This window comes from Hyperolius riggenbachi, chromosome 12, assembly GCF_040937935.1.
Source record: "Hyperolius riggenbachi isolate aHypRig1 chromosome 12, aHypRig1.pri, whole genome shotgun sequence".
Taxonomy (NCBI): Eukaryota; Metazoa; Chordata; class Amphibia; order Anura; family Hyperoliidae; genus Hyperolius; species Hyperolius riggenbachi.
The window spans coordinates 89,805,917-89,831,262 of record NC_090657.1 but is presented as its reverse complement, the minus strand read 5'-3'; the positions used below and the strand labels follow the sequence as shown (position 1 = coordinate 89,831,262).

The 25,346-nt window shown below is 43.5% G+C and overlaps 2 protein-coding genes across 3 annotated transcripts in view; both read left to right on the top strand.

Annotated features, from left to right (window-relative positions):
* Positions 1–25,346, top strand: part of ACLY (ATP citrate lyase) — a 129,920-nt gene that overhangs the window by 5,128 nt on the left and 99,446 nt on the right. The gene's annotated exons all lie outside the window — the stretch shown is intronic.
* Positions 17,289–19,322, top strand: LOC137542455 (uncharacterized). The gene is made up of 2 exons (XM_068264366.1): positions 17,289–18,905; positions 19,240–19,322. Exon 1 carries the CDS (start codon positions 17,500–17,502, stop codon positions 18,901–18,903), a length of 1,404 nt encoding a protein of 467 aa, XP_068120467.1. The 5' UTR covers positions 17,289–17,499; the 3' UTR covers positions 18,904–18,905; positions 19,240–19,322.

The window sequence follows — 25,346 nt, the reverse complement described above, 5'->3', positions numbered from 1 at the left end:
AGATTTCACATTACTGCCGTGCGTTCTCCCCGTTCCCGCCAGTCGTCACTGTCTCCCCGGCGCATTTCTCTCGCCCTGGGAGCCGGTCAAGACTCAGTTCATTGGCTCCTGATCCTATCATGAATGTCAGCAATTCCCATTGGCTTACATTGATCACATGGTCAGGAACCAATGAAAGTGGCTCCTGAATGGCTCACAGAGCTCTGCCGTCATAGAGACGGCAGAGTGGGTGGCCTGAGGTGACGGGTGGACGGCGGTAGCGGCGGGTATGTGCGATGGTTTCTGGTACCATCGGTCTCTGGTCCTTAAGGGGGCGGAGACTGCTGGTACTGAAGTGGTTAAGAAATCAAATTTATATTGACCATGTCTAATAATATTCCTTCCGATCTTAAAAATTCAGTTTCAGTGTTTAGGTATGCCCATAGTGGTTTCTTTTTTTTTAATTTTACAATTGTACCCAGAGTTAATTATGTTTACCGTGTACAAAAATCCCTCATCTACCAGGGAAAATATTAGGTGTGTGCGTGCGTGTACTGCAGAAATGCATGGGATGTTTTCGCTGATCTCTCCTTCCGAAAATGTTAGTTGTCAATCTGTCATTTTTGTTCTGTTTGTGCTTTGAGTCACTGACCCAAGAAGTGGCTTATGGTAAATGCAGGCTATGCAGATGAGACTTCAGTTTTATTTTCATGGCTGCGCACAAGTTCTAGGTCAGTGATGGCTAACCTTGGCACTCCAGCTGTGACAAAACTACAAATCCCATCATGCTTCTGCCTCCCCGAGTTATGCTTAGAGCTGTCTGAGTATTGCAATGCCTCATGGGACTTGTAGTTCCACCACAGCTGGAGTGCCAAGGTTAGCCATCACTGTTCTAGGTCATCGACTCTGAAAGTATAGAAGCTCAAGATGAAAATGACAAGTGTGTGGAGTGGAAGAAGAGTAACTGCTGCATTGCTTTGTACTGCATCTACCAGCACAAAGCTAGCAATAGTGGCTGGACTGATCTTAACCACTTCACAGCTCCAGTACAGTATATCTACTCCCCTGCAGACTTCATCTAACCGCCCAGGGGAGTAAATATACGTACTCCCGCTGCTACCACTACTGTACGAGCTCCCGCTTATTTGTGCGCTCGTTCATGTTGCCATCTGCCCACCAGGAGATCAATGAATGGGAAAGCAATTCCTAATCATTGATCTAAGTCCCCGTAGCAATGATCGGCGCCTTTTATGAGAAGCTGCACGATCATTCTAATAAATAAATGTTTCCCATCCTCAGTACACTTCCTGTAAGCATACATATTTCGCTTACAGGACGTATAAAAAAAAAAAAGACTGAGGCCATCTTGTGGCCAAATAGTAAAACTACATCTAAAAGCATTTTTTTTAAATGCAAAGACCTGTTTTTACATTTTAAATTAACCCCTCACCTCCCACACTCCCCAATAGTTACCAACATTTTTTTTTTTTGTAAAAAAATAAAATAAAATAAATTTACAATTATATAAATTGCATAAATAGTTTTCTTAGGGACTGAACTTTTTTAATATGTATGTCAAGAGGCTATAATACTGTTACTTTATAAATTATGCTCTTTTTATTAGTGATGAATGCAAAACTGAAAAAAAAAGCATCTTTATTTCCTAATAAAATATTGGCGCCAGACATTGTGATAGGGACATCATTTAAATGGTGTAATAACCGGTACAAATGGGCAAATAAATTACGTGGATTTTTATTATGGTAGCATGCATTATTTAAAAGTTATAATGGCCGAAAACTGAAAAATAAGGATTTTTTTCCAATTTTTTTCTTATTTTTCCATTAAAAAACATTTAGAATAAAATAGTTCTTGGCATAATGTACCACCCAAAGTAAGCCTAATTAGTGATAAAAAAAAACACATTTAACACATTTCATTCTTTCATTCTGAAGTAGAGATAAAGTTATTGGCAAATGAATGGAAGGAGCTGAAAGGTGAAAATTGCTTGGATGCTGAAGGGGTAAAACCCCTCAGTTGTGAAGTGGTTAAAGGAAACCTGAAGCGAGAGGTATATGGAGGCTGCCATATTTATTTCCTTTTTAAACAATGCAAATTGTCTGGCTGTGCTACTGATCCTTTGTCTCTAATGCATGGTACACACCATGCAATTTCCTTTCAGATCGATGGGTCGAATTGATAATTTCCATCAGGTATGGCCGCATTTCCGCTAGATTTTCTGATCAATTCTGTATAAAATCCATCATATTTGACAGGAAATGGCATGGTGTGCATCAGGCATAAGATTGTGTTCACATTGAACTGTATGTTGCCTCATTCAAATACACGTTGTTGTGCATCTGGTCTGCTGCTGCTACCTGTTCAGCCCACGTGCTGCCCTCACATTTGGTTCCACCGCTGCTCAGGTTTCTCCTGCAGGGGAGAAACCCCCTGTATACAGATCGAGCCTTGGCAGAAGCATGATGGGGCTCCCCAATGGATTGTAACCAACCAGTGGGAATCCTTCCTCAGCAGGGAGAATTCTCATTGGTCCACCACTCAGTGAACCAACAAGAATCCTTCTTGGGTAGAGAGAAGTTTCCCATTGGTATGTTGCAATCCAATTGTAAGCCCAGTGCTTCTGCTAGGGCTCCGATCTGTAAAGCAGTGCTTCTCTCCTGCATTGGACCCAAAAGGTGGAGGCAGCAGTGGCGGTGGACCCGATGTAACTGAAGACAGGTGAGTAAAGTGGCAAAACATATGCAGTGACCAGCCTAGTGAGAACGGATACTGTCTAGGCTTGTGCTATGTCGCTATCCATATCTGTATCTAAAATTATTGTGCATCGCAAAACCCTCAGTTCTACTTATCTGAACTGAACTATTCCAAACGGACTGATGCGAACGGATCCCATTGCTTTGCATAGCATCCAGTCACATGTCTGTAGATCTGTTCCGCTCTGATAAGCAGAACACTTTTTTTTACGGCAGTGTGAACCCAGTCTAATATTTGTAGCCATAGCCCCTGAACAAGCATGCAGATCGGGTGCTGTGACTGACTTCTTGACTACATTAAATAGGTGTGTGCTTTAGACCCTACTGCAGCCAAAGGGAATAGCAGGACAGCATCTGGTATTGTATAACGGACATAAATATAGCAGCCTACATATCCCTCTCGCTTCAGGTTCCCTTTAAGAATCTAGTGTGTGTAGCACAGCCCCCATCGTCTCCTACAGATCCTGCATGTCATACCTTTGGTGACGTTTGATACCTGATTAACCCCCAAGTGCATTGTTCTTTTTCCCTGTTGTGCACCACACGTTGTCCCTCCTTACCACTCCCAGCAACAGACCCGTCGCTAGTCTCAACGTTAGTGACACGTCTGTACAGAACTCTGCCCCAAACTGATTTCCAAGGTTTTGAGTCCTGATCCCTGCAGGTGACAGTCCTCATATATGAGGTGTAATTTCCAGGGCTGTGGAGTCGGAGTTGGAGCTGAAGCAATTTTGGGTACCTGGAGTCGGAGTCGGTGATTTCATAAACTGAGGAGTAGGATGATTTGTGTACAAAATCCACAGCCCTGGTAAGTATTAAAGAGTCGGAGTCGAGGAGTCTGAGCTTTTTTGGGTACCCGGAGTCGGAGTTTGTGTCGGTGGTTTCATAAACTGTGGAATCTGAGTCGGAAGATTTTTGTACCGACTCCCCAGCCCATTTCTGCTGGTACATGTTGGTAGAGTAGGTAAACAATCAATATCGGGTGTATATCAATCATTTATCTGATCTACTGCAGTGTACTTTATGGAGACAGGTTGTCTCTGATACATTGTGCTACCCAGCAGGAGATGATCATAGACAATGGATCTGTGGTAATTACCAGTGTCAACCACTCTCTACAGGTACTTTATCTGCATGAATACAACCAAATTTGTGCACAATGCACATCTTTCAAGACACAAAACAGCAATCTTAAGAGAAACAAACTGTAGTTAGCATTCACCACACTGTGTACATCTGAATGGATCTTGACTTTGTGTGCAGAATGTCTCAATGGCATTTTAATCAGAGTGGAATGTGGGAACAACAAACTTTTTTTTGTGTTGTGATTAAACAAGAGGAACTGTTGCAAGTTAAGACTTTCAGATTAGGGGGATCAGTAGAGCTGACTTTAGTTCATCTACACATTGAATCTTCTAAACTGCTTTTGGAGGCTGCTTTTTCCTCAGTGATTTCTTCATACTGTCTGAAGGTAAGCATATGCTGCACTATGCATTTCCTAGATGAGACATTCAATTCAATAGAAATACTCTGACAAGTGTGTGTGTGTGTGTGTGTGTGTGTGTGTGTGTGTGTGTGTGTGTGTGTGTGTGTGTGTCAGTGTCAGTGTCATAATGGATATAATAGATGTTTGTGGAGAAATACTAATTCACAGAGCTGACAAAGAGTGGCAGAAGTGGGTAAAGTCAGGTGGGTAGATTACAGCCCGATATGCCAAGTTGACTGGATAGTGACAAATGCCTATTCCACATTGTAAACCCAGTCTTAAAGGAAACATCAGGCGTTTAAAAAAAAAAAAATAGATATACTTACTTGGGGCTTCCTCCAGCCCCTGGCAGCCTATGCGTCCCTCGCATCAGCTCCACTCCCAGCCGTTGTCTCGGGGGCCCCTCCGTAGCAGCCAGCAACCTGGCGAGTTCGGCCGCGTCTGTGCCCATTCTGCGCAGGCACTGAAGTGGCCAACCTTTCCAGGTTGCTGGCTGCTATTGAGGGGACACAAACACTGGTCCACATGACAGCCCGGGGGCCCCAGGTCTCTCTCACTCGCTGGGGCCCCCAAACCACCATGCGACACCTAGAGGGAAGTGTGGGCAAGCCCTGGACCTCTCACCTCCAGGGAACTCACCCCACCACCTCTAAACTGAATGCCAACTGCAACAATCACAATTGCTAACTTCCAGCTAGAGCAATATCCTGCCTCTATCTGGCCAGCAGATGCCAGTCAGCCAATTTAGGTGTACTGTCATACACCCTTTGCCTGCTGTACCAAATCTAGCAGGAATTACATAAATTAGCATTCAGGTGGGAGGCTTTGGTTGGACGCAATCGTGAATTGCATCGTTTACAGGGACGCCCCGTGTAGGCACATCTCCCACACGGTCCCCTCCCTAACCACTCACCTGTCAACCGCATCCTAGAAGCTGCAAATTGAGGGGACCCTGGGGTAATGGCTGGGAGTTGAGCTGCGGGGAGGGACACATTGGCTGCCAGGGGCTGGAGGAAGCATTTCAAACTTCAGGGAGAGTCCACAGAAAACCGGGAATAATTACAGCAGTCTTGTGTATATACAGGTATGCCTTTCTTTGCATACTGTACAGCACTGTTTAATATAGTAGCAACATACAGTAATATAGATAAGATACGTTTTATGTATATAGTGATGAGAAGGCTTTTACAGGCTGCCTGAGATAAGATAACACGCAGCGCATGAATGCAGTGATAAGTAATGCTGCATATGTACTTCTGATGTCGTTCAGCTCAGGCTAAACATCATAGGCTAATTTGCACATTTGTTTGTGTATGTGAAAAGATGGCCACTAATGATGCAATCTCCTGAACAATCGGAAATGATAGTTTGGGACCGCTAATGGACAAAAATCTCTTAACCAATCTGATCAGATTAATGATCTCGATCCGAATACCTTTAAACGATGCATGATGGGAAGGAAAGAAAAATATTCAGCTTTACTTACCTAGGGCTTCTTTCAGCCCCTAGAAGTCTGTGTCCCTCACTGCTGTTCCACTGTCATCCAGTCCAGTCTTCTGCTGCCCCCTCTGCAGTGACCGGCAGGGCTGTGGAGTCGGTACAAAAATTTTCCAACTCAGACTCCGACTCCTCAGTTTATAAAACTGCTGACTCCAACACCAGGTACCCAAAATTCCTCCGACTCCTTAGTCTAATACTTACCAGGGCTGTGAATTTTGTCCAAAAATCATCCGACTCCCGACTCCGACTCCAGGTACCCAAAATTGCTCCGACTCCTTGACTCTGACTCCGACTCCACAGCCCTGGTGGCCGGTGACCTGGGAAGGTGACCGTGTGTGCACACCGCACACACGCATGCCCACTACAGAGGGTACAGCAGAAGACGGGATGGTTGGGGGATGGATAACTGGGGGACGGCATGTGCCCCAGGTAAGTCAAGCTGCACTCCTTTCTTTCCCCTCATGAATGTTTAAAAAATTCATGGGTTTCCTAAATGCACCTCCCAAATGTCCCTTTTCACAGGGAACAGTGCAGCCCATCTTTTGGAACCAAACTACCCTTTATCCCTTTCCTTAAAGTGTAACTGTCGGGCATAAAATAAAAAACAATTCTTTGTTTTTATCTGGTAAACAATTATTAAGGATGCTAACCAGGCAATCCAAAAGGTAAAATCACTATTGCTTTTCTTGTTGATAAATTATCATTCCCCAGTTTACCTGACTACATACAAAATTTGGTACACACAAAGGAAGTTGCAGGGCATGCTGGGTTTTCCTTTTTTGCTTCTCTACTTTCCCCTCAAACTGATTGGCTGAAGCCTCCTTCCCTCTTGTTTTCCCCTCCCACACCTCTGTTCCTCTGCCCAATATTTCTCATGCTGAGATAATTCACTTTCTAAAGTGAAGGGCGGGCAATGCATACACAATCAGGCAGAGGAAAGTAAGGGAGGAAATGACATCAGGATTGGCTTCAAAATAGCCACAGTTAAAATTGGAAATGCTAGGAAGGATTTTCCTTTTTTTTTTTTTTTTTTTACTGTAGAAAAATCACTAAAATCAAAACGTGGACAGTACAATAAATGTGTTATGTAAGTAGAGCTAGTATTTATCTACTTATATATGTGTTTATTTTTTCTGAGATAGTATGGCTGACAGCTCCTCTATAATGTATATCTTTTTAACAGGGCCGGGCCGAGGCATAGGCTGGAGAGGCTCCAGCCTCAGGGCGCAGTGTAGGAGGGCGCACAATTCATTCAGCTGTCATTCCTAATTGTGTTTGAAGCAGAAAGAAATAAGAAAAGGGGATACATAGCAGTGACTGCAGGCCAGAGAACTAGATATTAAGGTGCTGGGGAGGTTGTGGACCCTGTGGCTCTCTTAGTCTAATAGCAATCAGTGTGTGACGGCTGGGGTGGGAGGGATGGAGGGGCGCACTTTGGTGTCTCAGCCTTGGGTGCTGGAGGACCTTATCCCAGGTCTGCTTTTTAAAGATATATATATTTTGGACTGTGCATTTTGATATGGCAGGGTTGTGACCTACAGGTATCTTTCTTTCCTATTTCTAATGGTGCCCATTGACGGTACAATTTATAGTAAATGATCTTATGTTCAAGCATATGATTAAGATTGTATTGTATGAAAACAGAGAATCTGATGGACCCATAGATAATAATATTATTAGGCCCTGTTCACACTGCACGTGTTGCCGTCTGGATTTTGGCAACACGTGCAGGAGGCAGACACGCACAACATCAGAAAGTTCATAGACTGCACTGTCTGATGTTCACACTGCATGCGTTCCGGACTAGTGCGGTCCGCAAACGCATGCTGCACGCATTTTTTTAACAAACTGCACGGCTGACCAATTCACTTTCAGTGAATGAGATCAGCCACGCAATGCATACAAACGCAGATGGCGTGAGTTCGTACATGTTGTGTTCCAATCGCACGGCCGTCCGCATTCGATGACGTGAACGAGGCCTAACTGGTGGAGACATGATTATAGTTTTGATTCTTTAGTGGTGAAGATTGATTAAATGTAAACTTTTCTTTTAATCCACCCATATTCTGATTTGGATGTAGCACTGGCCCAGATACCTTCTGGACATGCCTGTATTACAACCGTAACCAAGAATTGAACTTCATCCCAATCAGTAGCTGATTCCCCCTTTCCCATGATAAATCCTTTCCTTGTCACAAACTGATCATCAGGAGCCCCTGTATAGCTGATACTGTGGTGAAACCCCTCCCACAGTGTGATGTCAGGACCATGGTTCTGACATCACACTGTGAGAGCCTTGTTGCATTGTGGGAAATAACAGCTGTTTCCAACTGCCAAACAAGAAAGCAGCACCTCCTTCCACAGACATCACCTGCCAGCAGTAAAAATGTCACCATGTGATAAATGTCAGAATGTAAATCAGGGAAAGGAAGGATCTTACAATGGGCAAACACTGACTAAATCATTTATACATAATTATTGTAAAAACGAAGCACTTATTTTCACTGGAGTTCCTATTTAAGGCCCGTACTCACGATGCGATTTTCCTGATGACCGGTGATGATTTTTTTTTTTTTTTTTTTTGCGAGTGAGCGCTTCCACAATCATGAGGCGTGGGCACAGATGTGCGATCACGTGAACGTCTTTTACCGATAACAACCATCACAGCGTATCAGATCTGTAAGATCTCTGAGTACTCTGCGCAAAGTAGCACGATCGCATGACTTCCTGTTCATGCCTGTCTGTATCGTCAGCTGACATCGCACATACCTGCCTGGCAGAAGATGGATCATGGAATCCCCGTCGTCAGGGGGATGTTGTTGGATCCATGTTGCTACGTCTGGTGGTATTTAGCTTTACAGGCAGTGAACCCACCACTGGAGAGAGTGCGATCAGGATCTACTGGACACTGATAGTTTGCCACCTTGCAGCACATATTAGATCACATCTCGGCCACAGATATCTGATCTAATAACATTAGTGCTGACACAGACTTTTATGGCTGGATGCATTACTAAGCTGGTGTAACCTCACTTGCATACCTCTCCACCTGTTAAGGCGCGTACACACGGCAGATTCGTTCAAACGACGGGTCGTCAGACCCCCCCCTGCGGGGTGGCCGTTCTGCCGACAATTTCCCTGTGTGTACAGTCTGTCGGCAGGCTGATAAAGCTAGTTTTGACCGATCCACATCAGCCTGCCGACAGACTGTGCACGCGGGCGGGTCTGACAACCCGTTGTTTGAATGAATCGGGCGTGTGTACGCGCCTTTAACCTCACCCCTTTCTCTAAACAGCTTGATGTGGAGGTTACATGGCCTTTCCCAATCAAGTGTCGATCAGCAAAATGATCACACATTGATTGATCAATGGTTGGCCTATTTATGTATTTAAATAAAGTCTATGTAATGAGTATGTCAGCCTTATCTGCTTACTTTAGAGTTAAATTAAAAGTGAACTCTGTGATGTTTCAGTGGTTTGAGCTCTGAAACATATTGAGGACTGCTTCTTCTTGTTAACCTAATTCAATCTTAGTAGAGTAAAGGTTAATCTCATTATCATAACTGCACACAATGTGATATACAAAGTCAGATGATGTGCTTGTAGACTTGCAAATCCAGTTCATAGATATTATTGTGTACAAAACAATGGAACGTTTACATGATATTGCATATGCTTACATAGCCAAAATATATATATATATATATATATAATTTTTTATTTTTTTTTACATATACAGACAATACCCTAGTTACAAACTTCTCAAGTTACAATGTTTAATTGATGCGAACAAAGTTGTCCTAATGTACAAAATACATAATACTGTTTTTTTTATTACATATTTTTGTTAAATGTTAGAGTGGCCTGGGCTTTATGCTGGGAATACACTAGTTAATTCTGACGCTCGATTCTGCGCCCGATCGTTTTGCCCGCTCGATTCTCTTATCTTCTGCTCGTTTTTCTTATCTTTTTTCAATTAACGTCAATGGTGAATCGAGCGACCAGACATGTCGGAAATTATCAGCCATCTTAGTGTATTCCCAGCATTACGTACAACAAGGTACAATCTTAAAGTGACACTGAAGCGAGATAAAAACCTTATGATCTAATGAATGGTATGTATAGTACGGATAGTTCATTGAAAATTAATAGTGAAGAAAAGTTACATATTTTTATTCGCAGTTAAATGGCTTTTTTTTTTTTTTTTTTACATTGCATCATTCTCTAATATTTGAAGTTTACAAACTATACTCTGTATTTTAAACTATGAAACAGAGCAGGAATGTTCCAAGGGAACATCAGCTCTGCAGTAAAAACTTACACAAACAACAATCAGTGAGAATAGCAATGCTCAAATGCTGGGAATACATGATGAGATTTTTTTTCAGTCGATTTACTGTCCGGTCTTATTTTCGATCAATTTTATTATTTCCATTTACTTCTATGAGAAATCGATCAGAAAAACAATCTAAAATAAGATCGGGCATGTCGGAAATTATCTGTTGAACCATCTATCTGCTGAAAAAAGCTTATGGTGTATTCCCAGTATAATACTAAATTAGTCAGAAATTTCAGAGAATGAGCGGCACATGACCGTGCTAAAGATCTAGCACGTTGTATCTTTAGCAGACATCGTACAGCCACTGTACACATTCGGGGTTGAATCATGATTCGTGGCCACAGCAGAGTTCAAACCAGCCTCTGCATGTAGCTTTACGCTGCGGGAACAGTTGGAAAACGGGTGAAGCGATTGCTTAGAGCTGTCTTGGCCGAGAGTCTATGCATTTATACAGGTGTGCCCAAGGTTGCTGGATCTTTAAAGAGACTCCGTAACAAAAATTTCATCCGGTTTTCTTCCATCCTACACGTTCCAAAAGCTATTCTAATGTGCCCTGGCTTACTGCAGCACGTTCTACTATCACCATCTCTGTAATAAATCAACTTATCTCTCTCTTGTCAGACTTGTCAGCCTGTGTCTGGAAGGCTGCCAAGTTCTTCAGTGTTGTGGTTCTGTGATGCATCTCCCCCCTCCAGGCCCCTCTCTGCACACTACTGTGTGTTATTTAGATTAGTGCAGCTTCTCTCTGCTCTATTATCTTTTACAAGCTGGATAAATCCTCCTCTGAGCTGGCTGGGCTTTCACATACTGAGGAATTACATACAGGCAGAGCTGTCTGCACTCTGCAGGAAGAAACAGCCTGACACTTCAGTGGAAGATAGCTGCAGGGGGAAAGAAACACACAAATGATCTCTTGAGATTAAAAAGGAAGGTTGTATACAGCCTGCTTGTGTATGGATGTATTTTCTATGTGTGGACATACTGTACATCAACCTACTTCCTGTTTTGGTGGCCATTTTGTTTGTTTATAAACAAACTTTTTAAAACTGTTTTTAACCACTTTTAATGCAGCGGGGAGCGGCGAAATTGTGACAGAGGGTAATAGATGTCCCCTAACGCACTGGTATGTTTACTTTTGTGCGATTTTAACAATACAGATTCTCTTTAAGCAACATTGACGACCAAGTGCATTGCCCACTGTGGGCCGTGCTGCGTTCCTACTCCCCTGCTAATGGCAACAGAACATGTCATTGTGATATACCAGAGCAACGCATCTGTACAGCTCTCATTTTCTTCAATGTCACCCTCAGGATCAAGCTCAACCCGGACAGGAGACACAAATAGTGTGTTTTAACACTAAAAAGCTAGGCAATAAAAAATATTCAGGTAGTCATCTGAATACAACGTTATATCTGGGAATCTTCTAGATTGGGGAAAACCCAAAAAATACATTAATCAAAGGAAAACCTGGATTTCCCCTTTTTTAAATATAGCGTTATAAAAAAAAACCAAGGTTGCAGCACATCTAATATAACAATCTTTATTTGCCAACAATTATAAAAACAAGTAAAACCAAGGCATGGCCACCCGTGCAGCACTTCTATTAGCCTCCGCTCCTCTTGTCTTTTTTACAGCATATTCTTCCATTGAAGTAAGCAGAAGGTGGACCCGGAATTGTGGGCACTATGGCAACGATGATGTGGCCACTTCGATACGTATTTATTTACACATTATTTTAACCGCGCCAACACTTCTTTACACTGTCCCTGACGCAGGTGTGGTGCAACTAGTCAGATGTGTGCAGTAGCACTAGCATGTCAACCCCGGCGCCATTACACTCGTTCTCTGGTAAGCTCTCTGGCTGTTTTTTCTCTTCTTTCTCACATCTGCTGCTTCTCTACTTCTGGTTATCCATCAACCCAGTCGTTATACCCTCTATATCATTTTGATCTGGCTGTGCTATATTTAACCTCTTGAGGACCGCAGGCTTAAGCCCACCTAGTGACCAGTCCATTTTTTACAATTCTGCACTCTGCAGCTTTAACAATTCGCTGCATGGCCATACAACTTGGCACACAAAGGAATCTTGCCTCCTCTTTTTTTTTTTTTTTTTTTTTTTTTTTGCCATGCCACCAACAGAGCTTTCTGTTGGTGGCATCTGATTGCTGCTGCAATGTTGTGTTTCTTCTTTTTTTTCTTTTTTAATATCCCTCCCTCCGAGATCCAACACTAGGATCACCTCTTATATGTATCAGCCGATGAGAGGCATCCGATTGTGAGCCACTCCAGGGGACAACTAAGTGACAGGGCTGTCCCCAGTGCAGCGCTTCGCTAGATCGCAGTGCTGTACAAAAGAAAATTACTGTTTCTTTTGTGCCTTATACTGGGAATACACGGGTCAATCCGGCGGCCGATCAGCCGCCGGATCAACACCAGCCGCGTCCCCGCTCGTGCGCGTGGATCGATTGCCGCTCGTCCCCGCCGGCGCTTCCTAATTAGCGCTCGATTTCCCTGCCATTGTCCGCCGGCAGGGATCGGGCGGGAGTCGAGCGGCTTGATCTGGCCAGCTGAATATTATCAGCTGGCCGGATCAGCTGGTCGATACACGGTACAGAAAGTACCGTGTATCCCCAGCATTACAGCCTGGCAGCTCCGATCGCAGCTGGCAGGCTATTTATGGAGCTTAGCTCCATAACTCAGCGGGAATGCGCGTGCATCCCCCGCTAATCTCCGCCCACCGCTCTTGACGCCAATCGGATTTGGGTGATCCTGGGGGAGCAGTTAAATGGAAAAATCCCTGTTTTTCTTTGAATAACAAATAGTGTTTGTGTTCAGCAAATACAATTCAGCATTGCTATACAAGATGAGACCGAGGGTTCAAAAACAATTGGCGAACAGTCCACTTTTGGGAAACAAGAAAAATGGTTTTAATAAGGCAGTGGAAAAAAACTCACATTTGTGCATAGATTTCCGATCTCTTTATCTCAAACTACCTTCATGCCTAAAGCAAACCACACCTGAAACCTTCTGACAAAGTAATAAACTAATGCTGGGAATACACAAGTTTTTCGGCAGGTAGATGATTCAGTAGGTAATTTTCCACAAGTTTGATCAGATTTCACTTGTTCTTCTGATCAGAAAAACTATCAAAATCAGGTCGGACCTGTTGGAAATTATCTATCGAGCCATCTATCTGCCGAAAAAACTTGTGTATTTCCACCATTAAACTACAAGCAGATTAGCTGGTCCTAAGATTTTTCCCAGCAAGAACTCAACAAAGGCAGATTATTATTATTGTTATTGATTTATAAAGCGCCAACATATTTCATGGTGCTGTACAAAGTAATATCTGGAAGTCAACAATGCAAGGAGGCTTGTATCTACAGTACTCAAAACAAATATATCTAAGACACAGGGTTCAGTACCCCACTGACGGCCAGGCAGTTGTTCATACACATCCTATAGAGTGAAGCTGGCTATACTGTACACCATTCAATGTTCACTTCAGATCCTAGACCTCCGTTTTCGCTCAGTGGAAATGTTTGACTTTTCTCATTGTCTGAATTTAGAATCAAAGTCTTGTACATTAATATTTTTCCATTAACCCTCCAGGACAGGTATACATCGAGATCTGGCCCCTCCCAGGAAACAGGAAACATCCACAAGCCTCTCTATAAGTAAAAAGATTTGTCAGGTATCCGGCAGTATGGATGTTTCCTGTCCAGGGACAGGTCTCTCTATACCTGCGCTGCAGTCCTGGAGAGCTTGGGGGGCTAAGGGCTGTTGGTGCGGCGGAGGCATGTCCAGGAGCATTAGGTTTGTTATCCTGTGTTGTCCGCTTACCTCTCCATATTGCCTTTGTGGATGGTCTGAAAGGAGAGAGGGCTGCTGCAGCTTCTTACTGGCAGGCGCCGCCGGCTGGAATGGCGACTGCACGCTATGCGGAAAGCGGAGGCTGAGTGGGGCATAGCGTGCCATAATCCAAGATGGCGTCCGGAGTACTTCCGGTTCCGGTGTCGTCACTTCCGCCCGCCGGATAGAAGAGTGGGCAGCGTCCCCAGCGTCTCTGCACTCGTGCAGGACGCAAAATGGAGACACAGTCGGCGTCTGCTCTGAGCGTGGGCCAGCAGGCTGCTCAGGAGGAATCCAAGACGCAAGAGCCAAAGCCGGATACTAAGGTATCATTTATACACATACAAACAGTTGTTTATGTGAAGGCTTCTGTGGTGGCTCTTTGCTAGTACTGTGTTGTTGGGGATTTGGCTGGTGACATAGCTTTCGGTGGGAAGTTGCTCACATGGTTGTGTGTTTTGAAAATAGGCTAAGGCTGTTTTCAATAGTGGTACTTTATCTGTTTTTCAGAGCGCTGCAGCTTCATCTTCAGCTTCAACTGCTACAACTGTTACCACTGCTACTGAAGCATCAGAAGCTGTTAGGCCTAAAAAACGCTGTCCTTCTTGTAATGTGAAGCTGCCAGTGCATTGGAATAAGCTATTATGTCAGCAATGTTCTACTAGAGTTTTGAATGAAGAATCTGCTGTGGCTTATAAAGATTTTTTGAGAATGGTCCGCAAAGAAATGTCAGATCTATGAAGGTCTTTAGAGAATCCATGTCTGCTCAAGCCGTTATTAATCAACCACCTGTACAAATACCGACTGGTTCTGGAACTGTACCTTCTGCTGCTCCTGCTGCGCAGCCGGTTATACAGCAGCCTGTGGTTATTGCTCAGTCTCCTATTGTTATAGACACAAGCCCGCAACAATTTCCGACTGCTTATCCTATAGATCAAACGGCTATACCTACTGGGAAATCTACTGATGTCTCTATAGGAGAGACATTACCTTCTGAGACACATAAGAAAGCAACTGCAAAAACGGATCGTCCTGTTTTATCAGATTCTGAACCAGAAGAATACTCAGATGAGATTTCTGAGTGTGATTCTGAGGAAGAATTATCAGAGAAAGATCAGGATAAACCGTCTAGATTTAGGTTCTCTGCCAGCGAGACAGATGAGTTATTAAAGGCAATCTATGATTCATTAGGGTTAAAAGATGAAACGCCTTCATCAGTATCTACACATGATGCATTGTACGCAGGAATGGAGGGGGAGAAACCAATGGTTTTCCCTGTACATTCATCAACGAAGCAATTGATTGATAGCCAGTGGAGAAACCCGGATAGGAAAGTGTTTTTATCTAGGGGGTTTAAAAGGAGATTCCCTTTTGCAGAGGAAGACTGTAAGCTGTGGGACAAATGTCCTAAGCTGGATGCGGCCTTTTCACAGGTACAAAAGGAAAATGAGTTATCGTTTGAGGATTTAGGTTTCCTTAAAGACCAATCAGATAAAAAGGCAGAGTTTGCTCTAAAAAAGACTTGGTCTGCTATATGTGCAAATTTCCGCCCAGCGGCTGCAACTACGTGTGTGGGCCGCACCTTAGATCTGTGGATGCATCAGGTAATGCGTCACATTAAGATGGGATCCAGTAAAGAAATAATCTTAAATTCCTTTACCGTGATGTTCAAAGCCATAAATTTTATTATTGACGCTGCAACAGAGTCCATTCGCCTTACAGCAAGGGCTGCAGCTTTGTCTAATGTAGCCAGGAGAAATATCTGGATCAAGACCTGGGAGGGTAGTAATATATCTAAAAACAAGTTATGTACTATTCCTTTTTCTGGTGATCTGTTGTTTGGTCCACAGTTGGATGAAATATTGGAACGAACATCAGACAGAAAGAAAGGGTTCCCCAGAAAGAGACCATTTAGACAGGGGAAGAAGTTTTTTCGTAAGAACCGTCAAGAAAATAAAGTCAAACCCCAAAATAGACGTAAGCCCTGGTCTTTTTCACGTGAGCAGAACAGACCAAACGCATTGTTTGGCAGTTCAGACCCCGCTGCTAAGAGACAGCAGTGACAGCGAACAGGCTGTGGGGGGAAGGTTGGGCGCTTTTTTCCCACAGTGGCAGAAATTCGCAACCAGCCCATTTATCCTCAATCTGGTCAAACTGGGGTACCACATAGTATTTCAGCAAAAACCCCCAGTGAAATTCAGTGTGACCAAAAATTTAAGGTCAGTCGAGGAACAGGCAGCCATGTCCTGCATTCTGCAAGACATGTTAACAAGGAAGGTAGTCACTTTGGTGCCAATCCTGGAGCAAAAGAGAGGATTTTATTCAAAGATATTCCTGGTAAAAAAAAAAACCGTCGGGAAAGTATCGACTAATTTTAAATCTCAAACCTCTGAACCCCTTTATAAAACATCAGAAGTTCAGAATGGAATCGATTTATTCTCTCAGAACGTTGCTAACAGCCAATTGTTTCATGCTCAGCATCGACTTGAAGGACGCCTATTGGCATGTCCCAATAGAAGCGAAATCTCAAAGATTTCTCCGGTTTGCGGTAAATGAGGGTCCAATGATAACCCATTATCAGTTCCGCTGCCTCCCCTTTGGCATAAAGTCCGCTCCAAGAATTTTCACCAAGGTGATTGCCGAGCTAGTGTCCCACTTACACAAGAAGGGAATAATGATTGTTCCTTACTTGGACGACCTATTGATAATGTCAGATTCGAGACAAACATTATTACTACACAGGGAGATAGTTGTGAAAGAGCTTCAGCAAGCGGGATGGATTATAAGTCTGGAGAAATCACAATTAGAACCCACTCAGAAGATTCTCTTTCTAGGATTTATGATAGATTCAATAGAACAGAAAATGTTCCTACCAGAACAAAAAGTTGCGAAACTCGTGCAACAGACGGAAGATTTCAGGAAAAGCAATGTAATTTCGATCCGAAATGCAATGAGACTGTTGGGGCTGTTAAACTCAGTGGCTCCAGCAGTGCAGTGGGCCATGAAACATGCACGTATACTGCAGTCCTGGGTGTTGAGAAATTGGGACAAGACAATCCAGTCTCTGGACCGATTGATAGAAATTCCGGAGACAGTGAAAGAGAGCTTAGAATGGTGGACAGTCCCCCACTCGTTATCTCAGGGCAGAGCTTGGCAGTTCCCTACACAAGTAATTCTGACTACGGATGCAAGTCTGTCAGGATGGGGGGCCCATGTGCAGGGTTTCAAAGTACAGGGTCTTTGGCAGCAGCATATGAGGAGTCAGTCCTCAAATTACAGGGAATTAATGGCGGTCAAGTTAGCCCTTATAGCAACTCAGCATTTGATAACGGCAAAGTATGTGCAGCTAAGGACAGACAACTCCACAGTCGTAGCCTACATAAATCGCCAAGGAGGAACGAGATCACACAAACTGTTGACACTAGCTTTGGAAATCTTGAACATAGCAGAACAGACTCTGTTGTCGCTTACAGCAATTCATCTAAAGGGTTCTATGAATTTACTAGCAGATCTACTCAGTCGCAAACAGCTATCGAATATGGAGTGGCAATTGAACAACGATGTATACCAATGGATAACATCCGTTTGGGGAACTCCAGTCATAGATCTGTTCGCCAATCAAGAGAATACCAAATGTCGTCAGTTTTTCTCCCTGAACGCCAAAGACAATCCGACGGCAGTAGATGCTCTTTCTCAAACATGGGACTTCAGTCTGGCATTTGCATTCCCACCATTGAACCTTCTACCTCTGGTTTTGAGAAAGATTGCAGCATCCAAAGCGAAAGTAATTCTGGTCGCCCCGAATTGGCCGCGAAGATCATGGTATCCTCTGCTGCTGAAGTTAAAAGTAGCAGATCCATTACCTCTGCCTGTTCAGGACAATTTAGTGTTAATTCAGAGGCAGCTGGTCCCAGACATCAACAAATGGAAGTTAACAGCTTGGTTACTGAGGAGCGGATTCTAAAAAGCTATGGCCTATCAGACAAAGTGATAGACACACTCATTAAGAGTCGGAAGAGGAATACGAGGGCTATATATCTGAAGTATTGGAAGACATATAATTTATGGAAGGAACAATCAGGATTTAAGTCGAATGAGATTGCTACAGTATTAGAGTTTCTCCAGAGTGGAGTAGAGAAGAAATTGGCTCTAAGCACGATTAGAGTACAAATTTCAGCACTTTCTGTTTTTTTGGACAGACAATTGGCCACCCATCCTTTGATTGCTCGTTTTGTGAGATCAATAGAAAGGAATAGACCTATTGCGGTCAAACCATTTCCGAAGTGGGATTTATCCTTAGTACTGAAGGCATTAACTAGGCCTCCTTTTGATTCCCACAAAGAAATGGACTTGCGTTTGTTAACATTTAAAACTATTTTTTTGATAGCAATTACCTCTGCAAGAAGAGTTAGTGAATTAGAGGCATTATCCTGTAGGAAACCCTATTGTATTTTTTATAAGGACAGAGTAGTCCTTAGAACAAGTTCAGAGTTTATTCCAAAGGTTGGAGATATTTTTTACAGATCTCAGGAAATTATACTGCCAACTTTTTATCCGATTCCGACAAATGACAAGGAAAAGGAACGACATTTATTAGATGTGAGACAAATACTTAAAGATTATTTGGAAAGAGTGGAAAATTTAAGAAAGACTGAAGCATTATTTGTAAATTTCACAGGTAAATTAGTAGGGCAGAAAGCTTCAAAAAGAACGATAGCTAACTGGATTAAGTTATGCATTTTGGAAGCATATAAAATTATGGAGGTTGTACCCCCAAAGAATCTTAAAGCTCACTCTACGAGAGGGACAGCAACAACTTGGGCCTTCAGAGCTGGTGCTTCTCCTCTGGAAATCTGTAAGGCAGCAACGTGGAAGAATTTGGGAACGTTTATGCGGCACTACAGACTAGATCGGATATCTTCATCAGACCAAGACTTTGGAAGGAAAGTCTTACATGCGGTCAGCCCACCCTAAAGGTTAGTGTTTTCTTGAGTATCATCTCGATGTATACCTGTCCTGGAGGGTTAATGGAAAAAACTAAACATTAGCTTACCTGGTAATTTTATTTTAGGTAACCCTCCAGGACAGGTGGGGTAACCCACCCGTATTGTTCATAAGCTATGTATATATTGTTATGTATATATGAAGATATGTTAATTTTGTGCACTATGAAAGAGGCAAGTGTTAATAGTTATAATAATAATGTGTATTTGTAATACGCTATTGGTTAGGTGTCAGGAGTTGAGACCTGTTGGTAGTTGTTTCTTGGTTATATACTACCGGATACCTGACAAATCTTTTTACTTATAGAGAGGCTTGTGGATGTTTCCTGTTTCCTGGGAGGGGCCAGATCTCGATGTATACCTGTCCTGGAGGGTTACCTAAAATAAAATTACCAGGTAAGCTAATGTTTAGTTTTCATTCAGTATTTAGTAGGTGCTATGCTACTAGTATGTGTACTATAATACTACCACAGTAAATAAATGGTGGGGCTCCCTCTGTCCAGGATCCACTTCTGCCTTATGCTGAGTACACACCATGCGTTTTCCTGCTCGATCCGCGGGTCGATCGGGATCGATTCGACTCTTTCTGACATGCTCAATTCGGGCTTAGATCGTTCCTGCCGTCGATTTGCATGTTAAGTATGCAAAATCGGCGGCAGGAACGATCGAAGCCTGAATCGAGCATGTCAGAAATAGTCGAATCGATCCCGATCGAGCAGGAGAGCGCATGGTGTGTACCCAGCATTAGAAAATGAATATACACTGTGTCAGCTAATGACTTGGTTTTGCGCTGTTATCTTTGATCCATCACTTTAGTAGTGCAGTTTAAATAACCTGCTTCAGCCATATCCGGGCTTGTCGACTTTCCAGTTAAACTGCTGAACAGGTTTTCATGCAAACAGTCCCACCCTTGATAGCATATTGCATGGCAGCAGTCCAGGGCATACACGGTAATAGGACTCAATATGCTCACTTTGAAAAGTTCCAACTCACCATTTCACCAATACTTCAGTTGATGGTATACACTGCCATCTCTTAAAACAAATCTGAAAAATAAAACTCAAAATAAACATACATACATCATATTTCCCTACTGCATAGTCTGCTGATCAATCTTTCTCCTCTCTCACGTCCTGCTTGTCTACTGTGATCAAAGGATTAATTGAAATAACTTATTAAAAAATGTCGATGACCCCGTAACAGCTTCCAGGTCAGCACTCCGTTAACCTGTAATATCACCCACTTGAGCCATAGGGAAACATGGACATATCCTTATACGTTAGTTGTCCTTCCAATTGTAACTGACAGCAAATTATATAGTGGGAAAGGGTCCTAATGTTTTCATTTCCGACTAGATCTAGTCAGAACTGACTGAATTGTTTTTAGAAGAAAATGTCTTCTAAGAGGAACTGATGTTGAGGTAAGTATGTAATATTAATTTGCAGGTACATCATGTGTTTATTGTGTTTATTTATTACTCGATTTAAGTTCCCTTTGAGCTAATATATTAATAATTTTAAGGGAGTTCAGCATTCCTTATAAACTGATTAAAATTTTATAAAATCACAATGGAGGACACACATGCATTTGTACAGGTAGAAAATCATCTGACAGATCCTTTAGCCGGTTTCACACTGCATATTGGCGGTAACAGTGTGGTCCGGGGTCTGCACCGCCAAAAATGGGCCTTAAGGTATTACCGCGTTAGCGTATTGCTGATATACGCTTCTGCACAAGCGCGACACGTAAAACTTGTGGCGGTTATTTTAAAAAACACATCGCCCTAGATTTACATGACTTCCGGTCCGCCGAACTTCGCCGTGGGCCTGACAATAAGTGTTGAGAAAACAAAATTTCTAAGACCGACAAGAAAGGGAATATAATAATAGGTGTCAATCTGGAATCTGCAAAACCTTTAAGAATCTGTGAGTCAGTCAAGACAGCAATGGGAGTGGAAAAAGTAGAAATTCATGAAAGAATGTCTCAAGCTAACAGAGCCTACTTTTCCCTTTCATACATCTTCCACTAACGGGATATCGATAGGGACATCAAAAAATCGGTTTCTACAAAACCATAATCGGGCCTATAGTTACCTATGGTGTGTGAAACATGGATCCTCACTCAAGCAAGTAAAATGGATGGTTTTCAAAGGAAGATATTACGCAAAGTCCAATGCTGGGCATACACGGGTCTTTTTTTGTTATCAATCGAGCCGCTGAATGCTCGATTGATAATATTCAACATGTCTGATGACCCGCCGGATCGATTCCGCGCTCGATACCCGCGGGCGGACAATAGCGGAAAACGAGCGAAAGATAAGAAAAGCACCCGCGAGCGGGAATCGATCCAGGCGCGCGCGGGGAGTCGATACGGCAGCTAATCGAGCCACAGAAACTGATCGTGTATGCCCAGCATAATGCCTAGTACAAACCATTCAATTTTCTGTTAGATTTTTCAGTTAGATTATTTTCTGTAGAGACTGGTCATTATCTGTGGTGCATTGTCTTCTGGTTATCTCCTGCTGAGTAGAACAATTCCTAATTGCTAGGCAGATAGATAGTTAGGCCCCATACACACATCAGACCATAGTCTTTTGAAAATGAAAGATCACAGACCAATCTTACCACCCTTCATGTAGTATGAGAGCCATACTCTACACAGTCTTTTCTATGGAGCTGAACTCCACATCAGAAAAAAATCTTTGCAAGATGTTGCACACACAGATGCTGTACAGACACAGAAGATCAGTATCTGCAAAAGATCTGTTCCTGACAAAAATCCATTCCTGCAAATTGCAATGGTAGTCTGAGATCTGCAGGTCATCATACACACATGATTTAACTGACATTCATCTGCAGATCAGATCCACCAGGATGGATTTTCAGATCTGCAGATGATTGCTTGATCTGCAGATGAATGTCAGTTAAATCATGTGTGTATGATGATCTGCAGATCTCATAGACTATCATTGCAATTTGAAGGAATGGATTTTTGGCAGGAACAGATCTTTTGCAGATACTGATCTTTTGTGTCTGTACAGCATCTGTGTGTGCAACATCTTGCAAAGATTTTTTTCTAATGTGGAGTTCAGCTCCATAGAAAAGACTGTGTAGAGTATGGCTCTCATACTACATGAAGGGTGGTAAGATTGGTCTGTGATCTTTCATTTTCCAAAGACTATAGTCTGATGTGTGTATGAGCCTTTAGATAATTTACTACATGTTGGAAATTCTCTATCAGGTAAATCTAAAAGAAAATTGTATGGTGTGCACCTAGCATAAGGCCCCACCTATGAGAATGGCGTATGGAAGATCAAATATAACCATGAGCAATATCAGTTATATGAAGATCTTCCGCTAGGTTATATTAGGATTCAATGGCTACGTTGGACGGGAAATGTAGTTAGAATGGATGAACAGAATGGACCCTTTACAAGGAGCATTGATGGACGAAGACAAAAAGGAAGCCTTAGTAAGAGAAGGGCAGATGAAGTTGACAAAGATGCCAAAGCGCTATTAAATATATGCAACTGTAAACTGGCAGCAATAGATATTGATGGATGGGGAAGGAAACTGAAAGACGCCAGGGCTCAAATTGGGCTGTAGTGCCATTGAAGGAGGAAAGTTAATTATATGGTCATTGACATTGCTACAGATCTGTGGTGAAGTTTTGATGCAGGCCTCTCAGATCTAGGCACAATGAGCAGGAATACCATTGATCTCCCCTACCTATAGATATGAGTGGACCTGGGAAGTACACACACATAAAGTGCATGGACACAGATGTGTACCTATGCCTTGTGCATAGGTAGTGCAATGCATACAGTGCATGGATGCAGATGTGCACCTATGCATTTTCCTACTCTTCTCCCTTCTTTGCCCTGTATTAACACTGATTTCTCCAATCCTCATGCTACAAACATACCACTGCCCCCTCTCTGGGCACCATCACTTTTAATACAAGTGTTTGGTCCCTAAAAGTATAAATACTTACTGGGATGCTAATTTTCTGACTTTGTTGCAAATCAAATGCAGATTGCATGGAGCTTAGAAATGTCCAATCTACGTGAACTCTGAATTAATTTAGCTCTGAAGTTAATATCTAGAATAGAATTTCACCGATCATCCAAAAGCCACAGTGTGGAGGTCCATGTGGATACTGATTCACTTTAAGGCTTATTCGGTTCTGTGTTTTTGCACGCATTCTCTCTGTGTTTTAGTTTTTACTAAACTGTACCATATGTGGGTCTGTATTCCACATATGGTCTTGAAATCTCCGCCACCACTGTGAAATTGGGCCACTGTGTTTTTTTTTTTTTTTTTTTCTTTTCTTTCCAAACCGTTGGTGCTAAGGATGCTGGGGGAATTGATGTCATAACTCTGCAGCTGTTCTCCTGTCTCTCCTCTTTCCTACAAACTATGAAAACAGATGTAATTTGATCCAGGCAGGCAGAGAGCAGGGGAAGGCAAGGCAAGGGAGGGAACCAGGCTGGATGGGAGGACACGTGCTGAGGGTGTACTTTGACAAGGCATGAGGAGAAAGAAGGAAGTGCTACTACAGATATAAATGTGAGTCTGTTCTATCTGCTACGATGTACCGGATGGAAACTTAATATGTTCATCTGACTATGCATTTCCATTCAAACCTTTTTTGGCTGGATGTGCTCTTTAACCACTTAAGTACCAGCGGTCTCTGCCCCCTTAACCTCCTTGACGGTATGGACGAGTATATCCGTCCATTACCGCCGGAGGTCGCCGCTCAGGCCCTGCTGGGCCGATTTTTATGAAATAAAAAGCAGCACACGCAGCCGGCACTTTGCCAGCCGCGTGTGCTGCCTGATCGCCGCCGCTCTGCGGCGATCCGCCGCGAGCAGCGGCGAAAGAGGGTCCCCCCAGCCGCCCGAGCCCTGCGCAGCCGGAACAAATAGTTCCGGCCAGCGCTAAGGGCTGGATCGGAGGCGGCTGACGTCAGGACGTCGGCTGACGTCCATGACGTCACTCCACTCGTCGCTATGGCGACGATATAAGCAAAACAAGGAAGGCTGCTCATTGCAGCCTTCCTTGTTTATTCTGGGCGCCGGAGGCGATCGAAAGAACGCCTCCGGAGCGCCATCTAGTGGCCTTTCATGCAGCCAACTTTCAGTTGGCTGCATGAAATAGTTTTTTTTTTTTTTTATAAAAAAAAAAACCCTCCCGCAGCCTCCCTGGCAATTTTAATAGAAAGCCAGGGAGGTTAAGGACCACAAACTGCTGGTACAGAAACGGCGGAATCCAGAAGGATAATGACGAATCACCGCACTTACCCGCCGCAACTGCCGTCACCGCCGCACATCGGAAACCTGGGCCACCCACTCTGCCGTCTCTATGATGGCGGAGTTCCTGTGAGCCGGTCAGGAGCTGCTTTCATTGGCTCCTGACCCTGTCTTTCAACGTAAGTCAATGGGAGTTGCTTACATTGATAGACAGGGCCAGGAGCCAATGAAATCTGCTCCTGACCCGCTCACAGGGCTCTGCCGTCATAGAGACGGGCAGAGCAAGTGAGCTGCGGCGAGAGACATCGGGATTCAGCGGCGATTGGCGGGAGCAATGGAAATGGCGGATGTGCGCAGTGGCAGCTAATTGAAATCTACGCCCTGTCAGCCAGGTGACCACCAAAACAGGGTGTAGATTTTAATTAGCTTGGTACTAAAGTAGTTACATAAAAATGCATGCTAAAACACATTATAACCCATACCTGTTGTTGTTCCTTAGGAAAGCATTGAGTGAGATTTGCATACAGTATGCAGAAAAAAGTGAACTGCTATGCGAGTCTTAGGGCCCGTTTCCACTCTCGCGGAAACGGCCGCGAATCCGCAGAGTTTCCCCGCAGGCAAATCGCGCGGGGAAACTCTGCCATAGGGGACAACGGCGCCGCCGGCCGAATCGCTTGCAGTAGCGATTCGGCCGGAAACCCCCACAGAATTCGCGGCGGAGGCTGCGATTCCCATAGCCGTGCATGGCACGGCTGATGGGAATCGCCTGCGATCCCGCCCACCCGCTCAGTGCCGGCGTGCGTCTACGAGACGCACGCCGCACTAGTGGAAACGAGCCCTTAAACGCACATTGCAAATCGCAGACCTATGGGATTTCTGTGAAGCCCATTGACCTATCATTATATGCGATTTAGTTTGTGGTTTCTGCTATGCGGCAAAACGAATGCGATTCAAATAAATGAGCTCAACTTTGCAGTTAACACAGCTGACTGTTGCTGCACTTTTGCACTCTTTTGTACTATAACTTTGCATAGCGGAAACTGCATTGTATTTCTTGTTTAACTTCTGTCTTTGGCAATGTTGTAGAGGCAGATAGCCAAAACGTGCTGTTAATTGTGACTGTGTGGTTTACAAACTCATTCTGCTTTTAGCTAGTCTAATAT

Excerpts from the sequence above, each read along its gene's own strand:
- LOC137542455 (XM_068264366.1), top strand. The coding sequence starts at position 17,500 with ATGGATAACATCCGTTTGGGGAACTCCAGTCATAGATCTGTTCGCCAA.